The sequence below is a fragment of the Vulpes vulpes genome, chromosome 1, assembly GCF_048418805.1.
Source record: "Vulpes vulpes isolate BD-2025 chromosome 1, VulVul3, whole genome shotgun sequence".
In the NCBI taxonomy this organism is placed as follows: Eukaryota; Metazoa; Chordata; class Mammalia; order Carnivora; family Canidae; genus Vulpes; species Vulpes vulpes.
Window position 1 is genome coordinate 129,189,413 of NC_132780.1, and position 21,131 is coordinate 129,210,543.

The following is a 21,131-nucleotide window of genomic DNA, read 5'->3' on the forward strand; positions in this document are numbered from 1 at the left end:
CTTTGTTCTCCTAAGCAATCAAGAGATTCTCACTTTGATATTTCAAAAAGACACACTAACAAACATATCCAAACTTTGTTGTCTCTTTACCCAAGTATGGCTTTAATATTTTATTAAAAATTCTTGAATTTGTAAATATTAAAACACTGCAATTTACTGGCACAAGAATGACAATGCACTAGCAATAAAATCAAAATAGAAGCTAAACTATTTAGAAGCAGTAGCAACTCCATACTTCAAAGATTAAATTTAAACAGGCAATTTTAGAGTGCTTCATATATATAAAAAGCAGTTCTCAGCCTGCAGTGATGCTGCCACATGGGCAGATGACGCTGCTAAGCATCTCAGGTGCAGCAGGAAACCCTTTAACCAATGGCTGCTGCAATTTCTTAATTAGCTTGAATTGATGAGTTCACTCAGAATTTATTATGTTTACTGCTTACTGTAGTTACTCTTACACTACTTACTAACTGGTACAGAAGTGTTTTAACAACTGGTTGAGGCAGTACCGGTACTGTTTCCTTCTATTAACACAGAAGCCACTTGGCTCCTGTGGGAAGGGACCACATCATCTGCTCTCCAGGGTTTGTTCCATTCTAATCCCCACTTTCCTGCATTTCCAACTTTTTGTCCTCACTTGATTCTTCTTAACAGCATGTTACAACACTCAAAACTTAAAAAAAAAAAAAAAAGTCCTCAATTCTATATATCTGCTCTCTCCACTTTCTTTCATGCAAATACAGCCAAATTTATTGAAAATAATATCCTTGGGGCATCTGGGTGGCTCAGTGGTTGAGCCTTTGGCTCAGGTTGTGATCCCAGGGTCCTGGAATCGAGTCCTCGCATCATGTTCCCCACAGGGAGCCTGCCTCTCCCTCTGACTAGGTCTCTGCTTCTGTGTGTCTATAAATAAAATCTTTTTTTTTTTTTTTTTAAGAAAATCATATCCTTTCCCCCACTGCCTCCACTTCCTTCCTCCAAGTCATTCCTTCATTCTGATCTCACCTGTCCAATAGAACTTCTCCCAACAGTATCACCAAGGTTCCTTGTGGCCAAATCTAGTGACCACTCCTCATTCTTGGGGTCCTCACCCCTCAGGGGCATCCCACATTTGGTCCTTCCTTCTTACCTGAGCTTTTATTGCACACTTTCCAGGTTTCATCTTGTCTGCTGGCTTTTATTCCCCCGCTCTCCCTTTGATTTCTGTTCTCCACTTTCTTCCTTAGCCCTCTTCTTTTTTAAGATTAAAAAATTAAATTTGAGAGTCAGCAAAAGAGAACATAAGCAGGGAAGAGCAGATGGAGAGGGAGAAGCAGACTCCCCAGTGAGCAGAGGCATTCGCTTAACTGAACAGTGCCCTCTTCTCTTCTCATGCTACACATTTTCTGAGGGCTATCTCCATTACTCTCCTTCCCTGGTGTCGATGCCACCCAAGGCTGTCTGCAGTCATGACCCCCTTTCCTCCAAGCTCCACTCAAATAAACCCTGTCGCAGAAAATGGCACCATCACTCACCCAGTTGCCAAGTCAGAAACAGGGTATGCAATCTTGACTTGTCCTTCTCCCTCCTCCACACAGCAAAACAATTCCCCAGACATTAACCTTACCTCCTAAGTACCCCATAAAACTGTTTCTCTTCTTTCCATCAGCCACTACTTAATTCTAGTTTCCATTCTCTTCCCCTGGCATCACTTCAAAAGCCTTGGATCTCTCTCCCCTTTCCAAACCAGTTTCCACACTGCAGTGATCTAAGGCACAAATCTCTCCTTGTTCTTAGGCCTCAAATTCTTCACCATTCCTCTGGATAAAGCCTACATCTTTAGCACAGCTCACAAGGTCCAGCAAGAGCTGGCCCAAGCCTCCCTCTCCTGCTTTACCTTTCTTCACCTGTCCCTTGCACTGTAAGCCTGAGTCCTGCTGAATATGTTGGTCTTCCCAGTTTGTCATGTGCTTCTTCCTAGACCTTATGGAATGCTCTTGCCCTCTTAATGCCTGGCTAACCCCTGCTCAGTCTTCAGGCCTCAGCTTGGACCTCCATTCCTCTAGATTCTTTTGACTCATCAAAACTGGCTTACCTGCTCCTGTTGAGTATTTTCAAACCAATTATTTACAATAGACTACTGATTTTTTTTTTTTTTTTTGCAAAAACAACTTCGTTATGAAGTTCAATGGATACATGTAATTAATTTACATAGAATTATTGTAGAATTTACTGCATAATTATTGTATCATCAGTATCTAGCTCTTTTACTCGAGGGTTCAGCCTATGCCTTATTCAATTTCTTTGTTTTAGAAAACTCAGCATGCCTTGGCACATATTGCTTTCAATTAACTTCTGTTGATTCAGTGATCATAAGAAATTAAAAAATAGAGGCCCAGATAATTGAACTACCCTAGAGTACACACAGCTATCTTATTCCAGAAGTAAGATCAGAACTCAGTCTGATGGGGTACCTGGGTGGCTCAGCCAGTTAAGTGTCTACCTTCAGCTCAGGTCATGATGCCAGGATCCTGGGATCGAGCCCCAGATTAGGCTCCCTGCTCAGTGAAGAGTCTGCCTCTCCCTCTTCCTCTGCCCCTACCACACCCACCCCACTTGTGCTCTTTCTGTCTCAAATAAATAAAATCTTAAACACACATACACAAAACCTCAGCCTGAAAAAGGGATGCTTGGAAGGAAGTTCAATGTCTAAATAGAGTGCCAGCACTGACTTCTCTGCACCAAGAGACCGGCCAGAGGGGCACCTAGCCTGGCTTAGTAGAATATGTGGCTCTTGATCTCAGGGTCATGAGTTCAAGCCCCACGTTGGATGTAAAGATTGTGTAAATAAACTTTAAAAGAGAGAGAGAGACTGGCCAGATGCAACAGGAACTGCCAGAGCCGCAGACCTCTATGGTCAAGTATCCCCATAGTAGATGTGACCCAGGCCAAGGGGCATGAGGACAGGGGTCTTGGATATTTCAGCATGGGAGATTGGACCCCTGGTTTCCTTTGTCCCTTTTAGTCAGTTTCAACACCCAGCCCCAGGCACTAGTTAGTATTGGGGTATTATTTGTTCTTCTCTGAAATCTGTTTCTTGCTAAGATACTTCTTTTCCCTGTTTCTCTTTCCTACAGTGAGTGAGTCACTTACAGGGGCCTGAGAAGAATCACTTAACAGTGTAGCCCACCGGGGCTGTTAGAGTTACTTCCTTCTAGGTATTCAGCATAAACATCTCCCCTCTTCAGCTTCCCTTCCAGGTCTCCTTTTCAGCCCCACAAACAGACTCCCAATAGCCCTGGTGAAACTCATGGGACAGCCAAAGATAAAGCGCAGAGAGGCAGCACTGCAGAGGAGGCAGGGAGGGACAGGTACAATTCTGATCACCTCCCGTCCCTCCACTGTCTGAGAACACTCCAATGTTCCTACTCCAGCAGCATATAAATCCTCTGCTTCTCTAAATATCATGAACCCTCAGAGGAAGCTGAGCCTGAGCCCCTTTCTTCCATCAGAAGAGTCAGCCTTGAGGCTAAAGAGCCCAAGATGGGAGACAGGTGGGTTTTTCTCTAACTGGGACTTTTTTCTTTTACCACACATTTTGAGCAACCTTCAAGCACATTCACATGCTAACAGTATTTCATCTTTGTACTGCAATGGAAATTCCAGCACTCAGGTGCTCACTGGAACCAATAAAGAGTGAGTTTGGGGGACTGTGATCAGGCTTCAAAAGCCAAACATGTCAGCCTCTCCTAAATATACTTTGTTTCCTTCACTCCTGGATTGACCAGGTTTCTACTGGAATTTGGAAAACTTCCCAATGACCCAGATCCTGCAGGGGAGGTTTTAGAGTGAATAGAAGCAATCTGGTACTCCCATCTTCTCCTTAACCCTGCACCTAAAGGCATAGGTTTCTCAACCTGTTGGACCAATACTTTTTTGCTACCATTTAACTCAGACAACACTGTGGCAGCCAACAAAACAAATCCCATTCTCCCTTTTCTCCAATAATTAAGTCTAGGAGTCCAGCTGCTTGCTTAACAAAGAAGTACATAAAGTCTTAAGATGCTCTCAACAAGAGCTGACTGCTGCTGAAATGCACAGAACTCCATAAGATCGTTCTGGCTACCTGCTGAGTTCTAGCTCAGATCCTGCACTGATCATCTTTGCTCTATTCCCAAACCAAGCTAAATGGGATTCAAAATGCTGGCTCTGTATCTTCCCCTATGAATCACATAGACCTTTAGTGCATGTGGGTCTTTCAATAATAAAGCCTAACCAGTGTTACTTAAGGGGTTGGTCTGCTCAAATAATAAATGTGGACCCTAGCTCTTTGCAGTATTTAAGACGCGACTTGTACACATTTAATTATCATTTTCAGAAACATTTTCTTACCTAAAAACTTCTATCAATAGGAAGTCCTAGAATTGTAGTGTATGAGCTCCAAAGATTTGGAGAACATCACACACCCTTCTTAATCCAAAAACTTGGATGCCTGAGAATGGGGTGTTAATCATGGCCAGGCTGCACATTTAGGTCAGGCACTGTCCACACATTTTTATATGCTCAGTGTTTAAAAGCAGAAATCCAGATAGTCAGCCCTCAGTAAGTATTTGTTGAATTTGAATAAATCCTATAAAACGCTCATGCAGAGACAATAGCTCATCACACCTCTTACCACTTCTACTCCAAAAAGCTCCAAAGAGCTAGTAGACTCAGATCTAGCAGCAGGGGGCAACATGAGGCTGCTGCTCAAATCTGAGAGAGAAGGAATGGCACCAGCTGCATGAGGGCTGGATTTCGACCAGGCCTCAAAGCCTGAAGTGACCTCCCCTCCCCATGTTCCATGATGATAATGGGATTCATAAGGTGCAGAGTGGGAGAATTAGCAGAAAGTGGACTCTGGGGCCTTAGCACCCAGTGAATTAACCCCTAAGAGAACTCTTCCTTCCCAAAGAGAATGCACAAGGCAAGAAGGGAAAAGAGGAGAAAAGCTTCCCAGAGCTGTTGGCCTAAAGCAGCCGCTCTCACCTGTTCTCACCTCAGTCCATCCGGGGAAGGGGCTACAAAGCAGACAATCTTTATTCACAATTGGGGCGGCAGAGGGGAGGTACCCCCAGGTCAGTCCAAAAGCAGAGATACTGGGTGGAGCAGGTGGCACAGGGTAGGGACTCAGCACTCGTCCTCACCCAGTAGGGCATAAGGGTTTCGGGCAGCCAGGCTGGCTCCTGCAGCTGAAGTTGGGGTGTCCTCATCCCCTTCCCCCTCCTCATCTGCATCCCGGTCCTCCTCTCCCTCCTCCTCACAGGAGCTGCTCAGCTCTTCTTCTTCTTCCTCCTCCTCGTCACCTGCTGGCCCCACCCTGCCCTGCAAAACCACCAGCTCTGTGGTCTCTGGATGGGACTCCCAAGTGCCTGGGGAACAAAACAAGAAAAGAATGGAGAAAAGTTTTAAGCAGTAACTAAAGCCAAAGAAAGATGAGAAGAGGCAAAGACTAACACTAACATCGGTTTTGCAGCTGCTGGCATTCATTCATTCATTCCAACTCCTATGTGCTAAGCACTGAACACAAGCTCTGCATATGTTAACTCTACTCTCTGGCTGGCAGGTACAGGATCCAGGTCTGACCCTCATTCTGTGTGGCTGCAGAGCCCACACCCTTTTGCCTATATTATAGCATAAGAACTCTGGCTCTCTGACCTTTCTGTTCACTGTAGCCCGGGGGATGAAAACACAGGCTGAGGCGGCCATCCAGTGCCAGTCGTAGGAGGCTATTGGCTGCTCTGTACACATCGTTCCGGGCTGCCTTAGCTGTCTTATAACCACGCTTCTCTGCCCAGGCTGGAGAGAGAAAAGAATAGCGGGGAGAGAAACCGTTAAAGCCTTGTCATCACCACTCTGTTCCCATAACAAAGTCTTTCCAGTTTTCTCCAGAACATCCCAGGCCACTGATCTTGCTGGCCCCACGACAGAAATCCAGGCACGAGTAGCCAGGTACTTCATCAATGGCAGAACCTCTGGAGAGGAGAGGAGATAGGGCAGGGTAAAAGGGAAGGGGAGAAGCCAGGCACACGGAGCCCACCTTCACAGATGTCCCAGGCACACCAGGGGTGTTCTGCTGAGGGATCCTTGGCCTCTGGGTGGCGCAGGTGGAGCAGGACCTGCACAGGGATTCGAGAGGCCAGGTAGCCCACAGCGGTGTACGGCTCCTGGATTTGGGCAATGGGGTAGATCCCTGCCAGAACCTGAGGGGAAACAAGAATGCTCAGTCTGTTCCTGGCCTCCTGCCTTCTCTCCCTCCCTGCCCCCTCTGCCCTCATACCTGTAACTGCCTGGGCAGAAGGGATGGGAATATGAGTCCAGGGCAATCACAGAGCTTCACAGAGGGGGTGAGAAAGTAGGTCTGAAAGTATCGGGTGTGGCCGGGGGTTCTGGAGACACTCACAACCTTCCTACCCACCAGCCCGTTGATCAGTGAGGACTTGCCCACATTAGGGAAACCTAAGGAAGGCAAAAAACTTAATAGTGGACAGATCCCTACTCTGTGAGGCAGGATGCAGTGCTATAGCTATTGATAAAAAGGGAAGTAAGGCACAGATGTTACGGAAGTAGTATAACCTTGCAAGTTTCAAATCAGACTCTGGGCTGCCATGATTGAATCCTGGCCTCTTCACTTATCAACTCTATAACCTCAAGGCAATTTACTTCACTTTCTGAGCCTCTGTTTCATTTCACAAGTGCAGATACCTTCAAGCTCAGAGTGGTCCATATTAAATGAAAAACAAATAGGATTGCGTGGTTCAGTGCCTGCAGTATATTAAATGCCCAATATGTAGACATGCAGCTCACAATCATTGCAACTTCTCCAGGGAGAAGACTGGAAACCCTTGGGGCTTATTGACATTCTCTTCATGACACCTCCGTCACTCTGGGGGACCTTAGTATCCGCACAGGTGGCCTGTTAAGCACTTGGGCCTCCCAGTGCCAGCATCCGTCTTCCGAAGGTTATTTCCTCAACTACCCACTGCCTTGGTCATACTCTGGATCTTGTCACTTCACACCTCCAAAATCTCAACCACAAGCACCACTCTCTGCTGTGACATCCCAGCTCACTTTTTCTGTTCTTCGATTCTGATTGCTCTTTGACCCTGCCTCTCGTTAGGACAACTACTCCATACTGGACTCATGTCCTCACTTCCTTTCTATACCAACCAAGACACCATGACCCGGCTCTACAGCCACCCCCTTTCACAGACCTTGAACTCCCAAGTCCTGTCCCTCTCCTCAATCTTACCCCCCACCCATGGCTCCCGTCTCCCAATGCTCTGACACTCTGGCTTGTCCCACAATCACCAAGTTTGTTCCTACATTGAGATCTCATTTACCGATCCCTTGGCCTGGAAGGCCCTTTTCCCGTATCTCCAAATGGCAACTTCCTCTCAACATTCCAGGCTCTTCTCACAGGGGGCTTCCCATGAGAACCCTCCTCTCTGGGTCACTCTCTACTCCCTTTCATTGCCCCTAAATAATATGATTTAAAATTCAAGAATTAGTTTACTTCCAAGGCAATAAACTCTGTGAGAATAGGGACTTTTCTGCCACTTTCATGGCAGCATAACCTGCCCTTGTAAACAGCACCTGGCACATAACAAATATTTGCCAATATCTAAACTCAGGACTGCCTGTGCCACAGAAAATGTTCTCCTATGGGACACTTGAGTGGCTCAGCGGTTGTCTGCCTTCCACCCCAGGGCATGATCCTGGAGTCCCATCGGGACTCGGGCTCCCTGCATGGAGCCTGCTTCTCCCTCTGTCTGCCTCTCTGTCTCTTATGAATAAATAAATAAAATCTTTAAAAGAAAATGCTCTCCTAATTAAAAAAAAAAAAAAGGGGATCCCTGGGTGGTGCAGCGGTTTAGCGCCTGCCTTTGGCCCAGGGCGCGATCCTGAAGATCCGGGATCGAATCCCACGTCGGGCTCCCGGTGCATGGAGCCTGCTTCTCCCTCTGCCTATGTCTCTGCCTACCTCTCTCTGTGTGTGTGACTATCATAAATAAATAAAAAATTAAAAAAAAAAAAAAAGAAAATGCTCTCCCTATATCACTTTGAACACAGAAAGGTTACTACAGAGGCCTGAAAGAGTGGATGCCCCATCTCCACCCATCCCACACCTCCCACCTCCCACCTTGGCAAGAGAGAACCAGGAAGAAAGGACTGGAAAGGGCGCCATTTGTCAGCAGTCAGGTAGATTGTTTCCAGGACAAAAATAAGACTGAAAGGTAAGTCAGGAATGTTTCCCAGGAGCCCAACTAACTACTCTATTCCTTAATTTGGTTCCCTTATCACTTCAGATGACACAACTTTGCCCACTTCACTTCTTCTTTTTTTTTTTTTTTTGCCCACTTCACTTCTTAACTTTCCCACGCACAAAGGAAAGGGGCCCTGGGCCCTAATTATACATTCCTTTCTTCACGAAGAGCAGAGACAAGGCTCTTTTAATTCAGGGTAGATTCTTCTTGACAACAAACTTATAAAGATAAGACTCAGGAAGATACTGATGGTAACTAAGCTCCTGCTAGGACTTAACGATTCCTCTATTACAGATTGATTACCATCAAAGAAACAGTTAAGATTTATGTCATTTAGAATGATGCCTGGTGCCTGATACCTGGTAAGCACCATGTAAATTTCAATTTTAACAATCGTGATTATTACTAATAACACTATTTGATAAGCATTATTAGGCCCTCCCTGTGCTATTGTCTTCATTCCTTACGTCCTTTCTTCTAATTAGGTATCAGCATCCTCATTCTAAAAATCAAAATAACTAAGACTCAGGGTGGGTAAATAACTAGGAAAAGGTGGAAATTAAGTCAAGGGTGCCAGGAACCTTCCACTATTGCCAACACTCTCCTTTTCCAAATAGTGAAACTATGTACCTCAGAGACTGCCATGCATGGGCCACCGCATCCTTACCCACACAGCCGATGGTCACCACCCCGTCTTTGTAGTGCTCCTGGGTCGGGCCGGTTGGCTCCATTGCTGAGTCAGTCTGCTGCTCCACCAGCACTGCAGGCCCATCCTCTTCCTCCTCCTCCTCCCCAGAGCCATTTCCCCAGGTGGCCCCAGCCACATCTCGAGCAATCTTCTCCCGCCAGCTGCTTAAGTCCACTGTTCAAGGAAGGAGAAGATGATGAAGATTCTCTCCCCAGGGCCATCACAGATGATTGCACAGACTATGCACTGCACAGCTAATGCAACTGGCACCCTCTGGAGTTGGAGAGTGCCAGCCTACAGGACAGATTCTCCCCGGCCTTCACTTGACCCCACCTAGAAATCACGTGAACTTTTGAGTTTCGGAAAAATACTAGGAAGACTGAAGGCAACAGACCACGGGGGCTCCTGCCTACTTGCTACCTTTGATTCCACCAAGTTAATCTGCTCCCTCTTCTATACCTCCTCCTGGTCACTCGCCTACAATCATAATAGAAGGGACTGACTTCAGGGAAGGTAAGCAAAAGGACTCCAGGCCTTGGGAGTCATGTCCTCCCCCATATCCTCCCACCGCTCCCCTCCAAGAGGTATATACCTTTCCCTGCAGTGATGGCTTCACAGGCTCTCAGCAACTGCTCTGGCCCCAGGGCCCGAGTCCATCCTCTCCCCCGCCTCCGACTCTTCTTCAACACTGAGAGTATAGAGTACAAAAGTGTTAGCATGTGGGCTTATACACCCCATCTCACCCACCACCCTTAGGCCTGAGATCAGGGACTCCTTTGTCAACAAGCCTCTCTGTTCTCCCTGTTGTCCCTTGTCACCCCACCCTTCCCATGCTGCCTTCCTCATTGCCTACTCACCGCTACTAGGGTCCTGTGGGGTGCGGGGGTCCCGAGGGAAAGAGGTAAAAAGGACTATGTGGAGTTGAGGATAGTGTTGATGAAAATAATGCTTCCAGGCAACCACGAGAGCTGGTGGGGCTAGATCCACCTTGTTCAGGACCAAGACCAAGGCCAACCCAAGTTCTCCAGTCACGTACTCATAAAGTGCTGGCGGGAAATTCACAACCTGAGGCAGGATTAGTGAGAGGAGGGAGCAATGAGAGGTCAACCCAGAGTTCTCTGCTTCCAGCTCCCCACTCACCAGGGACGACTCAGAGACAAGACTCTGGTGGTAGCAGATTTGGGGGCAAAACAGTAAATCAGCAAAACTGAACTAGGAAGATAAAGTAGCAGTAAGCAATACCTGTGCATTTGTCTCTGGGGGACTTCTTACAGGTCCTGATTAGGGATGAAAATGAGCCCAAAACAAGACAAGCAAATAGTTGCACCTAGCAAACTAGCATGAAGGTTGGGGTCAGGCATGGGGTGGGAGCTGGCATAAAACTTAATACCTGTTTTTGTATGCACATAACTATCTATGCATATACACATGCATGTATGGGCGTGCACATGTCTGCATGTTTGTGATGCTTATGTGTGGCTGTGTGAGTGCACACAAGCAAACACATGTTCGTGAGTACGCGCAAGAGTGCGTGTGTATACATGCTGTTAAGAACTTACAACCTAAATGTCCCCACAAGCTCTGTGCAGTGGCAGTATTATAGCCGATGAGGTTTATCTGAAGCATGATTATCGCTAACTAAATGTCCCCACAGACCTCTCTGTCTCCCAATGGAGGACAGCAGTGAAGTGGTATAGCCAAATTAACACAAAGGTTGTCCAGTAGCTGATCCCAGAGCCTTAACCACTGTCCTAGCATTCCAAGTAGGGTTGCGCTCTATAGCGACTATTGTGGGGCAGGGAAGAGCCCCCAGCTGCCTTCACAGAATCCCGTGGCACTCCACATTGGAACTTCCTATCGGTCTAGCTGTGGTGGAATAAAAATGGGATATACAGATTTTTATCAAAGGAAGTAAAGAAAAAAGTCAGTTAACCAGAGCAGGAGTGACAAGCTGTGACACTGATGAATAAAGGACTGAGTTCCTGATCACAGACATCAGTATGAGGTAGGTATTTCCATCTCTCAACTTCTGCCTCTGGCCTTTACCCCAGAAGAATCTTCCTCCTTCATACCCCTTGTCATCCTCATCCCCAGTACTCACCGGATGTCGGATATCAGTGATAAGCAAGACAATGTCAGACATCTCCAACACGCGCCACAACTGCCTCCACGTCTGAAAAGACAAGTTCAGTGGAAGAGTACCGAAGACCCAAATCCGTCTCCTGCCTGATCCCAGAACAACTTGACCAAGGGGTTGCTATGCCCCACTCCTGGCCCCACTCCATTCTCACCTCCAGATTATGTTCAAAGTAGCTGAGTTTCTCAGAGGAGTAAGCCCCATGAATCTTCCCAAGATACTCCTGGAAGCTCCGTTCCTCCTGGCTCATTAGCTGCTCTTTGGACATCTCATAGCTCCAAGGAGGACGACGGGGAAAGTCCAGGACTGGAAGGTTAGGAAAAAGCCCGAGTAAGTCTGAGAATGGTTTCAGGGCTCAGCAGTGGCGGCACCCAGATCTCTCATTGGTCACAGCTCATCCCAGCTCCTTCCCGGAGCACACTGCCTCTCCCAAATATCCAGGTGTTGAGCTCTTACCTGAGCCAAGCTGATAGACCTCTCGGATATCCAGTTCCAGCAGCTCAGCACTGACAGGCTGTAGCACTTGCTCTCGGGCTGCTCTCTTCCTCCTTTCCACCTCCTCCCGGCTGTCTCGCTCGAAATGCAGCCGGTATCTAATGGGACAGGGACCGCAGCATCTCTTGCAATCCCGTGCCCATAAAGCCCCCTCCGGGCAGACATCTTCGCAGAGCTTTCTCTCCAGAGTTGTTCAAGTCACCTTTCTGTCGGGCCCTCCCTCGAGTCTCTGTCCCAAGCCTCGCCCTTCTGAGGGCCAAGAACTCTCTGCAGCCCCTCCGGAAGGGAGGCCTGTGGCCCGTCCCGTGGGCCCAGCTGCCTCGGAGCCGCGGCATCCCAGACCCACTCGCCCACTGGTAGCAGCCACCTTCTCCCCAACACGCTTGTCTCCAGGCGGGCGGGGAACACCCGGCCGGCGCCGGCGCTCCCGCCCCCGCCCGCTCTCACCGGTTCGCATCGTAGCCCCGAGGGCCCAGCCCCTGGGAAGGCTGCTGGTTGAGCCTGCGGATATGGTGGGTCATGGACTCTCCGTCCGAGGTGTCGGTCTGCTCTTCCCGCCGCTCCCGGCTCCCGCTGCGGCTGTTGGAGCTGGATCGCAGCCCATCTTGGAGCCCTGCGGGGAGGAGGCAGTGACGCCGATACCGGCCGGCTCCAAGGAGCTCGAGACCCCGTCCCCGGTCCAGCTGGCTTCCCCACCACCACCCCATTCCTTTCGAGGCCATCCTCCCACCATCCTTCCCAAGACCCCAAAGGATGCGCGTGGGGGAGTCATTCCTTCTGCAGGGTTCTGCGGGAACGACGCCCTGTCCGAGCGGGAGGGATTCCCCGCCCCCATTCTCCGTCCTCCTTCGTTCCTTCCGGGGAGGCCGGGCTGAGAGAAGCCCCTCGACCGGGCCCCGCGGGCGTGGGCGCGCGGCCACCGCCGGGCCCGCCCGCCCCGCACGGGCCAGGGGGCACACCCCTCCTTCCCGAGGCGGGGAGTCGGGCTCCGCCCCCTCCCCTCGCGCCCGCACTGACCTCGCTTCCGCTCCCGCTTGTCCTGCAACTGCTTCTTCTTCTGCTTCACGCTGAAGGGCTTCTTTCTCGGCATGGCCTGGACCAGTCCCCTGGCCCACCCTCCACCGAGATCCTGCCGCCTCAACGGACTCCCCCCCACCCCCCCGGGCAACCCCCGCCGCAGGGGCCTGGGACCCAGGAGGGGGCGGGGCCAGGCGGTGACGTCACGGGCGGGCCGGCCGAGTTCGCCTGCGGCCTGGGTGGAAGGCGAAGGCAACACCGCCGCTTCCTTCTGGGAGCGAGGCGAAAGGACGCAGCGGGCCGGACTCTCCGCACCTGAGACTCACTGGCATCAAGAGGGCGCAGCGGCGGCGAGCAAGGAGGCGCGCGTGGGAGGATCGAGCGGACTTCGTCACGGACGCTACCAAGTCGCTCTCGGAGGAGGGGGGGCGTGTGTCATCACCTTGCGCGCTGAGGGAACCTATCACTCACCTGGAGGGGGCGGGGGCGCGGAGGGCCGGCCTACCGTCTGGGACAGAGAGGGGCGTGGGTGCGCCGAAGCTAATTTACCCCGCCACCAGGTTGGACCTTAGTGGAAAGACTGGACTGCGCCTCCGGGGAATGAAGTCGACTTGCTGGTCTACACTGAGGGCAGTGCCAGACGTCTTGAGGGGCGGGTAGCGGTCTGAAGAGTTCTGGGCGCCACCTTGCTGGGGCCCAGATTCCTTGTGGGAGCGATGATGAGCAGCTTTACAGATCATAAAGGCATGCGCGGGCGAGGAAGGCAACCCAGGTGGGACAAGGACTTTGGGAGAGAGGTCAGAGGGTGCGAAGTCGTGCCTACCGCTGCTACCATGGTAACCGGGACCGGATGTGGCGATCTTAAGGTGCGACAGCGTTCTCAGGCTTTCTGGCCCGAGAGCCGGTCGACTCTATGGCATACTATGAGGAGCCGGTTGTGGGTTTTTTTTTTTTTTTTTTTTCAGCGAGCGGAGAAGAGAGGAATTTTTTTTTAAGCATTTATAGGAACGCAGCAAGAAGGCGGCTTGGGACTGTCTCTGTGCCTGGCAGAGACCGACGGAGACATCAAGAATGAGCAGCACAAAAGCTCCCCGGAGCCTTCCGGAAGTGAAAGGGCGGGAGTCTCAGCCTCTCCTTCCACTCCCCGGAAGCGGAAACAGAATCCCAGCGTGCCCCTTCCTCACTGCCCTCCAAATCCCGCTGCAGCCATTGCCGCAACCACGATGCCCAAACGAAAGAAGCAGAATCAGCAGCAGCCGCCGCCACCGCAACAGCCCCCGCTGCCAGAGCGGGGGGAGACTGGAGACGAGGAGGATGGGAGTCCCATCGGTGAGGAGCCCGGGAGGGCTGTGCACATGCCTGTCAGCTGGTCTAGCTGAGGGGTTAGGGTCTGAAAAGGTGCGGGGGAGGGGGTTCTAACGGAAGGAGAAGGGGCGCTGGGGCGGGGCTAGGAGGCTGTCCCCAGTGGAGCCCTGAGCGAGTTCTCTTCCTTGATCCCTCAACTTCTATCCTCCTGTAACCTTTCTGAAGAAGGCGGGGGGGGGGGGGGTAGCATAAAAAGCTCATGCGCGCAGCCGCAGAACAGCAAGGGAGAGGGCACCCTACAGAGATCGCAGATTGCAATGATTTAGGATAACAATTTGTGACCAGACTTGGGCCCAAGGAAGGTGGAAGTGCAGCCTTCTCTAAACTACTCTGAGGCGGGGAGTGCGGAGGATCATTCCGATTGGCCAACAGTTAAAGAGAGGGATTGGATTACCTCTGGAATCACCTGGGATGTTTTGAATGGCAACTATGTAAGGGAAAGAGAAAGCTGTAAGATACCCTTCCCGTAGTATGCTTCTTGCTTGAGTCTCCTTGTTTTGTTTTGTTTTGTTTTGTTTTGTTTTTGCGAACTTCAAAAAGGCTTTGCAAAGGAAAGAGCAGGCAGATGGGCTGAGAATTTGTAACGCTACTGAGAATATATCTGCTATTACTGATCGGATTAAGGAATGAGTAGTAGAAAAACATAATAGGGTTTTACCAGTACCTGTAGTCCATTCTGGTGACTATATTTTTATGTCTACTCTTAGGACCACCTAGCCTTCTGGGCCCTCCCCCCATGGCCAATGGAAAGCCTGGTGATCCCAAGTCAGGTGAGGACAAGGGGGCTCTGATTCTTTGATTAGGTCCTGGAGAAGGGGGGGGGACTAAAACCCAGTAAGAACTTAAAACCAAAAGATCAGGGATTCTGTACGTAAATGGATAGAAAGATGTTGTATATTCACAGGTTGGAAAGCTCAATATTGCAAAAATGACACTTATAATCAAATTGATCTATAGATTCAGTGCATTCCCAGTGACGATCCCCATAATGGAAATAAACATTCTATGTAATTATGTGGACATGGAAAGGATCAGGCTAAGAGACTGCAAATACAGTCTTGAGGTAGGAGGACTTACTTGACTATCATGATTTATTGTAAGGCTATAGTAGTTATTATGGTGTGGTATTGGCACAACAGCAGACATATAAGCAAATAGCCCTGAAAAAAAGTCCAGTATCAGGTCTACACATACATAGATACGTCATTTATGATGAAGATGGAGCTGAAATAGTGGTCGTTTCAGTAAATGATGTTGGTTAATTGGATATGTGGGGAGATGAAATCTGACCTATTCGTACCATATGTAAACATCAACTCAGAGTGAACCGTAGATCTAAGGGTTAAAGGTAAAGAAAAATATTTTCATGGTCTTGGAAGGGATAAGAATTCTTAGACAAGAAACACACTAACCATAAAGGAAAGATGGATAAACTGAACTACATTAAACTTTTATTAATCCAGTCACACCGTTAAGAAATTAATAGAATAGCAGATATTTGCAATAAACACAACCAATAAAGAGCTCATATCTAGAATATATATAGAACTCTTTTAGACAGCTTGTTAGAAAAATGGACAACGGACCAGAACAGTTGTTTCTCAAAAACTGAGATCTAAGTGACCAAGAACATGTGAACAAGAACTCAATGTCATTAGTTGTTAAATAATCTCAAGATAAAAACATAACACTTCAAAGTTAAGATGCTTGTGCACTGTTGGTGAGATTGTAAAATGGTACATTTCTATGGAAAACACTGGAGTTTCCTCAAAAAAAAAAATTTTTGAAATAGGACTACCACATGATCCAGCATTCCCACTTCTGGGTATATATCCAAAAAAATGGAAAGCTGGGTCTTGAAGAGATATTTGCACACGCATATTCATAGCAGCACTATTTACAAGAGCCAAGAGCTGGAAGCATCCCAAACGTCCATTGACAGATGAATAAAATTCAGTATATTCATACAACGGAATATTATTCAGCCCCCAAGAGGAAGGGAATCCTGTCACATACTACAACATGGTAGAACCTGTAGGCCATCTGGCTAAATGAAACAGGCCAGTCACAAAAAGACAAATGTTGTATGATTCTACTTGTGAGGTATCTAAAATAGTCAAATTCATAGAAACAGTAGAATGGTAGTTACTAGGAGCTGAGTGGAGAGGGGAAAAGAGAGTTGTTTAGTAGCTATAGAGTTTCAGTTTTGTAAGATGGAAAAGTTGTAAAAATCTTTTCACAACAATGAGAATTTACTTAACACTACTGAAACATGGCAAATCTTAGGTGCCTGGTTTGCTTAGTCCATAGACCATGTGACTCTTGATCTCAAGGTTGTGAGATGGAGCCCCGTATTGGGCATAGAGATTGCTCTAAAAACAAAAAAAGACAGCAAATTTTACATGTTCCACCACAATTAAAAAACAACAACAACACTCCCCAGAATGGCAAAAATGAAAAAAAAATTGACAATACTAAGTGTTGTCAAGGCTGTGGAACAATTGCCAGTGGGAACGTAAATTGGTACATCCACTTTGAAAAAGAGTTGGACTTCATTAAACTTTAGCATACATATCTCCTAGGACCCAACAATACTTTTACTAGGTTTATACTCAACAGAAATGCATACATATGTGTAACAAAGACATGTATAAAAATGTTCATAGCAGCATTTTTCGTTATAGCCCCAAACTGGAATCCACCCACATGTCCACCATCAGTAGAATGGATAAATAAGTTGTTGTGTGTGCATGCAATGGGATACTACACTGCAATGAAAATGAACGAACTCCTGCTACAGGCAACCTGGATGAATCTCACAAACACGGTGTTGAGCGAAAGGAGCCAGACAGAAAAGAATGCAGACTGTATGATTCCATTTATGCGAAGTTCAAAAACAGGCAAAAATTAACCTATGGTGCTAGAAGTCAGGATAGTGGTTACTTTGGGGAGGGGGGGGAAGGAATAGTGGGGGAGGAGGGGCACAAAGGGGGGGGGAGGACTTCTGAGTGCTAAGAAGGCTCTATCCCTTCACCTGGGTGGTTAAAAACACAGGTGTGTTTACTTTGATGGTAATCAAGTTGCACACTTAAAATTGGTGTATTTTTCTGTATGTATACCGTACCTCAAAAAAGTAAACAAAAACACAGGGCTTCCTTATGAGGATTAAGCTGGCCACTGATCACCTTTCCATGTCTTTCTTTTTCTTTCTTTCTCTCCAGCTCTTCACAGAGGTCCTCCAGGATCAAGGGGACCAATGATTCCACCACTGCTGAGCCTCCCACCTCCTCCCAGGGGCAGAGGCCCAATCCGGGGAGGCCTGGGCCCCAGGTGCGGCCCATATGGTCGTGGCTGGTGGGGGGCCAATACTGAACCTCCTTTTCCTGGACCAGGCCATGGGGGTCCTTCCAGAGGAGGCTTTCACAAAGAGCAGAGAAATCCCCGAAGGCTCAAAAGTTGGTCTCTTATCAAAAATACCTGCCCGCCCAAGGATGGCCCCCAAGTTATGGAAGGTGAGGTTCTTTTTTTTTTGATGCCTGTACATATTTAATACCCATCACTCCCAGAATGCCTGTGACTCTTCTCTTTTAGGCTGTCCTTTGTCCTGTTTTTTTTTTTGTTGTTTGTTTTAAAGATTTTATATATTTATTCATGAGAGACATAGAGAGGCAGAGACACAGGCACAGGGAGAAGCAGGCTCCATGCAGGGAGCCTGATGTGGGACTTGATCCCGGGTCTCCAGGATCACGCCTTGGGCTGAAGGTGGTGCTAAACCACTAAGCCACCCAGGCTGCTTTGTCCTTTTGAAGTAGGAGTAGCCCTGAATGTGTTTTTCTCCCAGGAAAATGACTACCATTCTAAAACGTATGGAAATGGTGGGGAGTAGAAAAATTTGACTGCCCTCTCTCTCCTTTTTGTTATATTTGTTTTCTGTCTTGCATTTTAAACTGCTCAATTTTCACTTGTTCACAGACAAATCCAACCGCCCCGTCTGCCGACACTTTGCCAAAAAGGGCCACTGTCGATATGAGGACCTCTGTGCCTTCTACCACCCAGGCGTCAATGGACCTCCTCTGTGAGACTGTGCCTTCCCATCCAGGCTGGAAGGAGCCCTCTGACCTAGTGGCCATATATTTCCCTGTGGCCCTGTGACGGCTACTGTGAGGCTGTTACACCCACCCCCATCTCTCACCTCCCCCATTTGGGGTCCAGAGTTTTGTTTCATCACTGGTGCCCAGCGTGTGGGCTTTCTTCCGATTCAGCCTCCAGAGACTCGCCTTCAGGACCCCACCTTTGCTCTCTTCAACTGCCTCCTGGATCCTCTTCCCCTTCGCCGATTGACTGCTGAACAGGAAACCTCTTTGGTGCTGTTTCTTGTGCATCTATCTGTCCACCCAGCCCTCGGCACTGCCCTCGATTCCTAAGAGCCCTGGAGCAGTTTCCTGCCATTCCCTTCTTCTAGCTGCTTGTTTTAAGTCCTTTTTATGTGACAAACCCTACCCCCAAAGTTGCCAGTTGCTCTGTGAAACTCACCAGGTTGACCTGGGGTCAAGTACGGATGACTGGTGCAGAGTTATTCCCTGAAAGGCCACTCTCCCTGCTTTTGGATTTTGTAGATCCTGCGTCAGTAGCATGATCCCCACCACTCGTCTGTGATCACTGTGCTTTGTGAAACTGTGCATCCCCTCGTACGTAGCCTTTCTCAGTGTCCGTGGCATCATTGTGACTTCCCAACACTAGAGTAAGTTTTTCTGCCAAAATGAGTGAGGCTCTTGATGCCCTCTAGATTTTCCACACCTCCCAACATGGGAGAATTGTGAAACTTTCTGCAAGACTGCCTCCCTGGTCTCCCTATTCTCCTGGTGTCGGTTTTTTTGGGTTTGACACAAGCCCATGAGATGTCCTCTAAAGCCTCTTACGGGCTATCCTATCTCCTCTCCAGCCCACTTTAGTTAGAGTATGTCATTGTGAGGCCACCAGCCCTTTCGTCTGAATTCTGTGAATCTCCACCTGGCCTACCCTTGGGTGGAACCTGGACGGTACTGTTGCTCTCGTCTAACCTTCTTCCCTACATCCCTGGCACTGGTTGTTTTCTGTGAAAACGGCAGTGAACAGGTTCGGTTTTGCACTGGCCCTGAGGAAATGGGTCAGGAGTTGTGTGGGCAAGAGGGAAGGATGAGAGCCGTTGGAGAACTGAGAATGAATTTTTTTTTTCTTTTAAACATTTTTTATATTAGTAATAAATGCAGTGGAAACAAGCATTTTCCTCAATCCCTGTGTTCCAGTCATCTCTGGAGGTGCAGATGAGGCTGTTCTTGTTGGAGTCGCTTTATTCTTCCATTTGTTCATAGGAAAAAGCTTACGTTTCTTTCAGTCTGAAGGAACCAGTGAGGTCCCATTAATCTATAAGCATCAAATATACCAGGCTGCATTACATTCACAGGTAAGGTTTTATAGGAGAAAGGAAAGGCCAAGTATCTGTGGAGTAATATTTTAATATTCTATCTATGTTTATAGGTTTGATGTTTATAGAGTGTAATGACAAAACAGTCCTTGAACAAATATTTGTAGACTGTGGGCTTGACAATATACTAGGCACTAGAAAGAACAGAGCCAAAGCCAGTGAATTTAAATCCATAGGAGAGACACGTTTATCAAAAAATCATGAATATGCATAAGGCCACACCTGTCAAAAGTGAGATATAATGAAAAGGGAGTATGTAATAAAGGGAGACTGGGAAGGTGACATGAGACAAGCTCTGAAGGACAAGCAGGAGGCCTGAGTAGGAGAGCAAAAGCCAAGCAAAGGTGTTTGCTAAGAGATGGGAAAAGTAGAACATGAGGCAGAAGAAAGAGGAGCTAGACCACTCATGGCCTTGCAGAAATAAAGACTTGGGTCTCTTTTATTACCAAAGACCTGAAGTGTCTTAGGCCATTCACTATCATGGATTAGATTTTGTTTTTCAAGAAGATGGACTCTAATATGGAGCTGGCCAGGCTTGGAAGTGCCTTGCAAGGTATCTTCCGTAGTCCAGGTGAGTTATGATGGTATAGTCGTAGGTGGTGGAATGGGAGAAAAGTAGACATGAAAAGATCAAAATGAGAATATTTTAGGTTTCTCAGGGTAATACTGGCCCGCATAACTACCATTTAAAAAGAAATAGAAAGGAAACAGACAATGCTATGAATTTATTCTTGTAATGAGTCTGAGCTGCCTTTTAAGACCTCAGAAGAGGGACGCCTGGGTGGCTCAGTGGCTGAGCGTCTGCCCTTGACTCGGTGTGATCCCAGCATCCTGGGATCCAGTCCCACATTGGGCTCCCTGCAGGGAGCCTGCTTCTCCCTCTGTCGCTCATGAATAAATAAAATTTAAAAAAAAAAAAAAAACCTCAGAAGAGAGTAAAAGGGAAGTTGGATATACAGGTTTAGTATTCACAGTAAAACTGGTGTCATAAATGTCTTCTGCATATTTGAGTGTTTTACAATATAGGTAGTTAAACCATGAGCATGGAAACGTTCACTAAATATTAAGTACCTACTACAATGGTTTATCAGCTTTCTTTTTTTGCTTTTTTAAAAGATTTTTTTTTTAATTTTTTTTTTAAATTTTTATTTATTTATGATAGTCAGATAGAGAGAGGCAGAGACACAGGCAGAGGGAGAAGCAGGCTCCATGCACCGGGAGCCCGACGTGGGATTCGATCCCGGGTCTCCAGGATCGCGCCCTGGGCCAAAGGCAGGCGCCAAACCGCTGCGCCACCCAGGGATCCCTTAAAAGATTTTATTTATTCATGAGAGACACAAGGAGAGAGAGGCAGAGACATAGGCAGAGGGAGGAGCAGTCTCCACGCAGGGAGCCCAAGGTGGGACTTGATCCCAGGTCTCCAGGATCAAGCCCCAGGCCAAAGGCAGTGCTAAACTGCTGAGCCACCCCCCCCCCCACCCCGAGCTGCCCCATATTAGCTTTTTTTTTTTTTTTAATTTTTATTTATTTATGATAGTCACAGAGAGAGAGGCAGAGACATAGGCAGAGGGAGAAGCAGGCTCCATGCACCGGGAGCCCGACATGGGATTCGATCCTGGGTCTCCAGGATCGCGCCCTGGGCCAAAGGCAGGCGCCAAACCGCTGCGCCACCCAGGGATC

At 48.0% G+C, this 21,131-nt stretch overlaps 2 protein-coding genes across 2 annotated transcripts; one reads left to right on the forward strand and one right to left on the reverse strand.

The window, feature by feature from the left end:
• Positions 1-5,040: 5,040 nt before the first annotated feature.
• On the reverse strand, positions 5,041-13,571 carry GNL1 (G protein nucleolar 1 (putative)). Its single transcript, XM_025990348.2, has 12 exons — positions 12,623-13,571; positions 12,053-12,218; positions 11,567-11,703; positions 11,265-11,416; positions 11,075-11,146; positions 9,831-10,038; positions 9,566-9,661; positions 8,953-9,147; positions 6,299-6,477; positions 6,059-6,221; positions 5,677-5,817; positions 5,041-5,390 (listed from the first exon to the last, which is right to left on the reverse strand). Exons 1-12 carry the CDS (start codon positions 12,693-12,695, stop codon positions 5,149-5,151), a joined length of 1,824 nt encoding a protein of 607 aa, XP_025846133.1. The 5' UTR covers positions 12,696-13,571; the 3' UTR covers positions 5,041-5,148.
• Positions 13,572-13,687: 116 nt separating this feature from the next.
• Positions 13,688-19,258, forward strand: PRR3 (proline rich 3). The gene is given in 5 exon segments (XM_025990350.2): positions 13,688-13,748; positions 13,751-13,951; positions 14,695-14,757; positions 17,209-17,499; positions 17,960-19,258. Coding segments are annotated over 5 exon segments (717 nt in total). The 5' UTR covers positions 13,688-13,693; the 3' UTR covers positions 18,067-19,258.
• Positions 19,259-21,131: the final 1,873 nt, after the last annotated feature.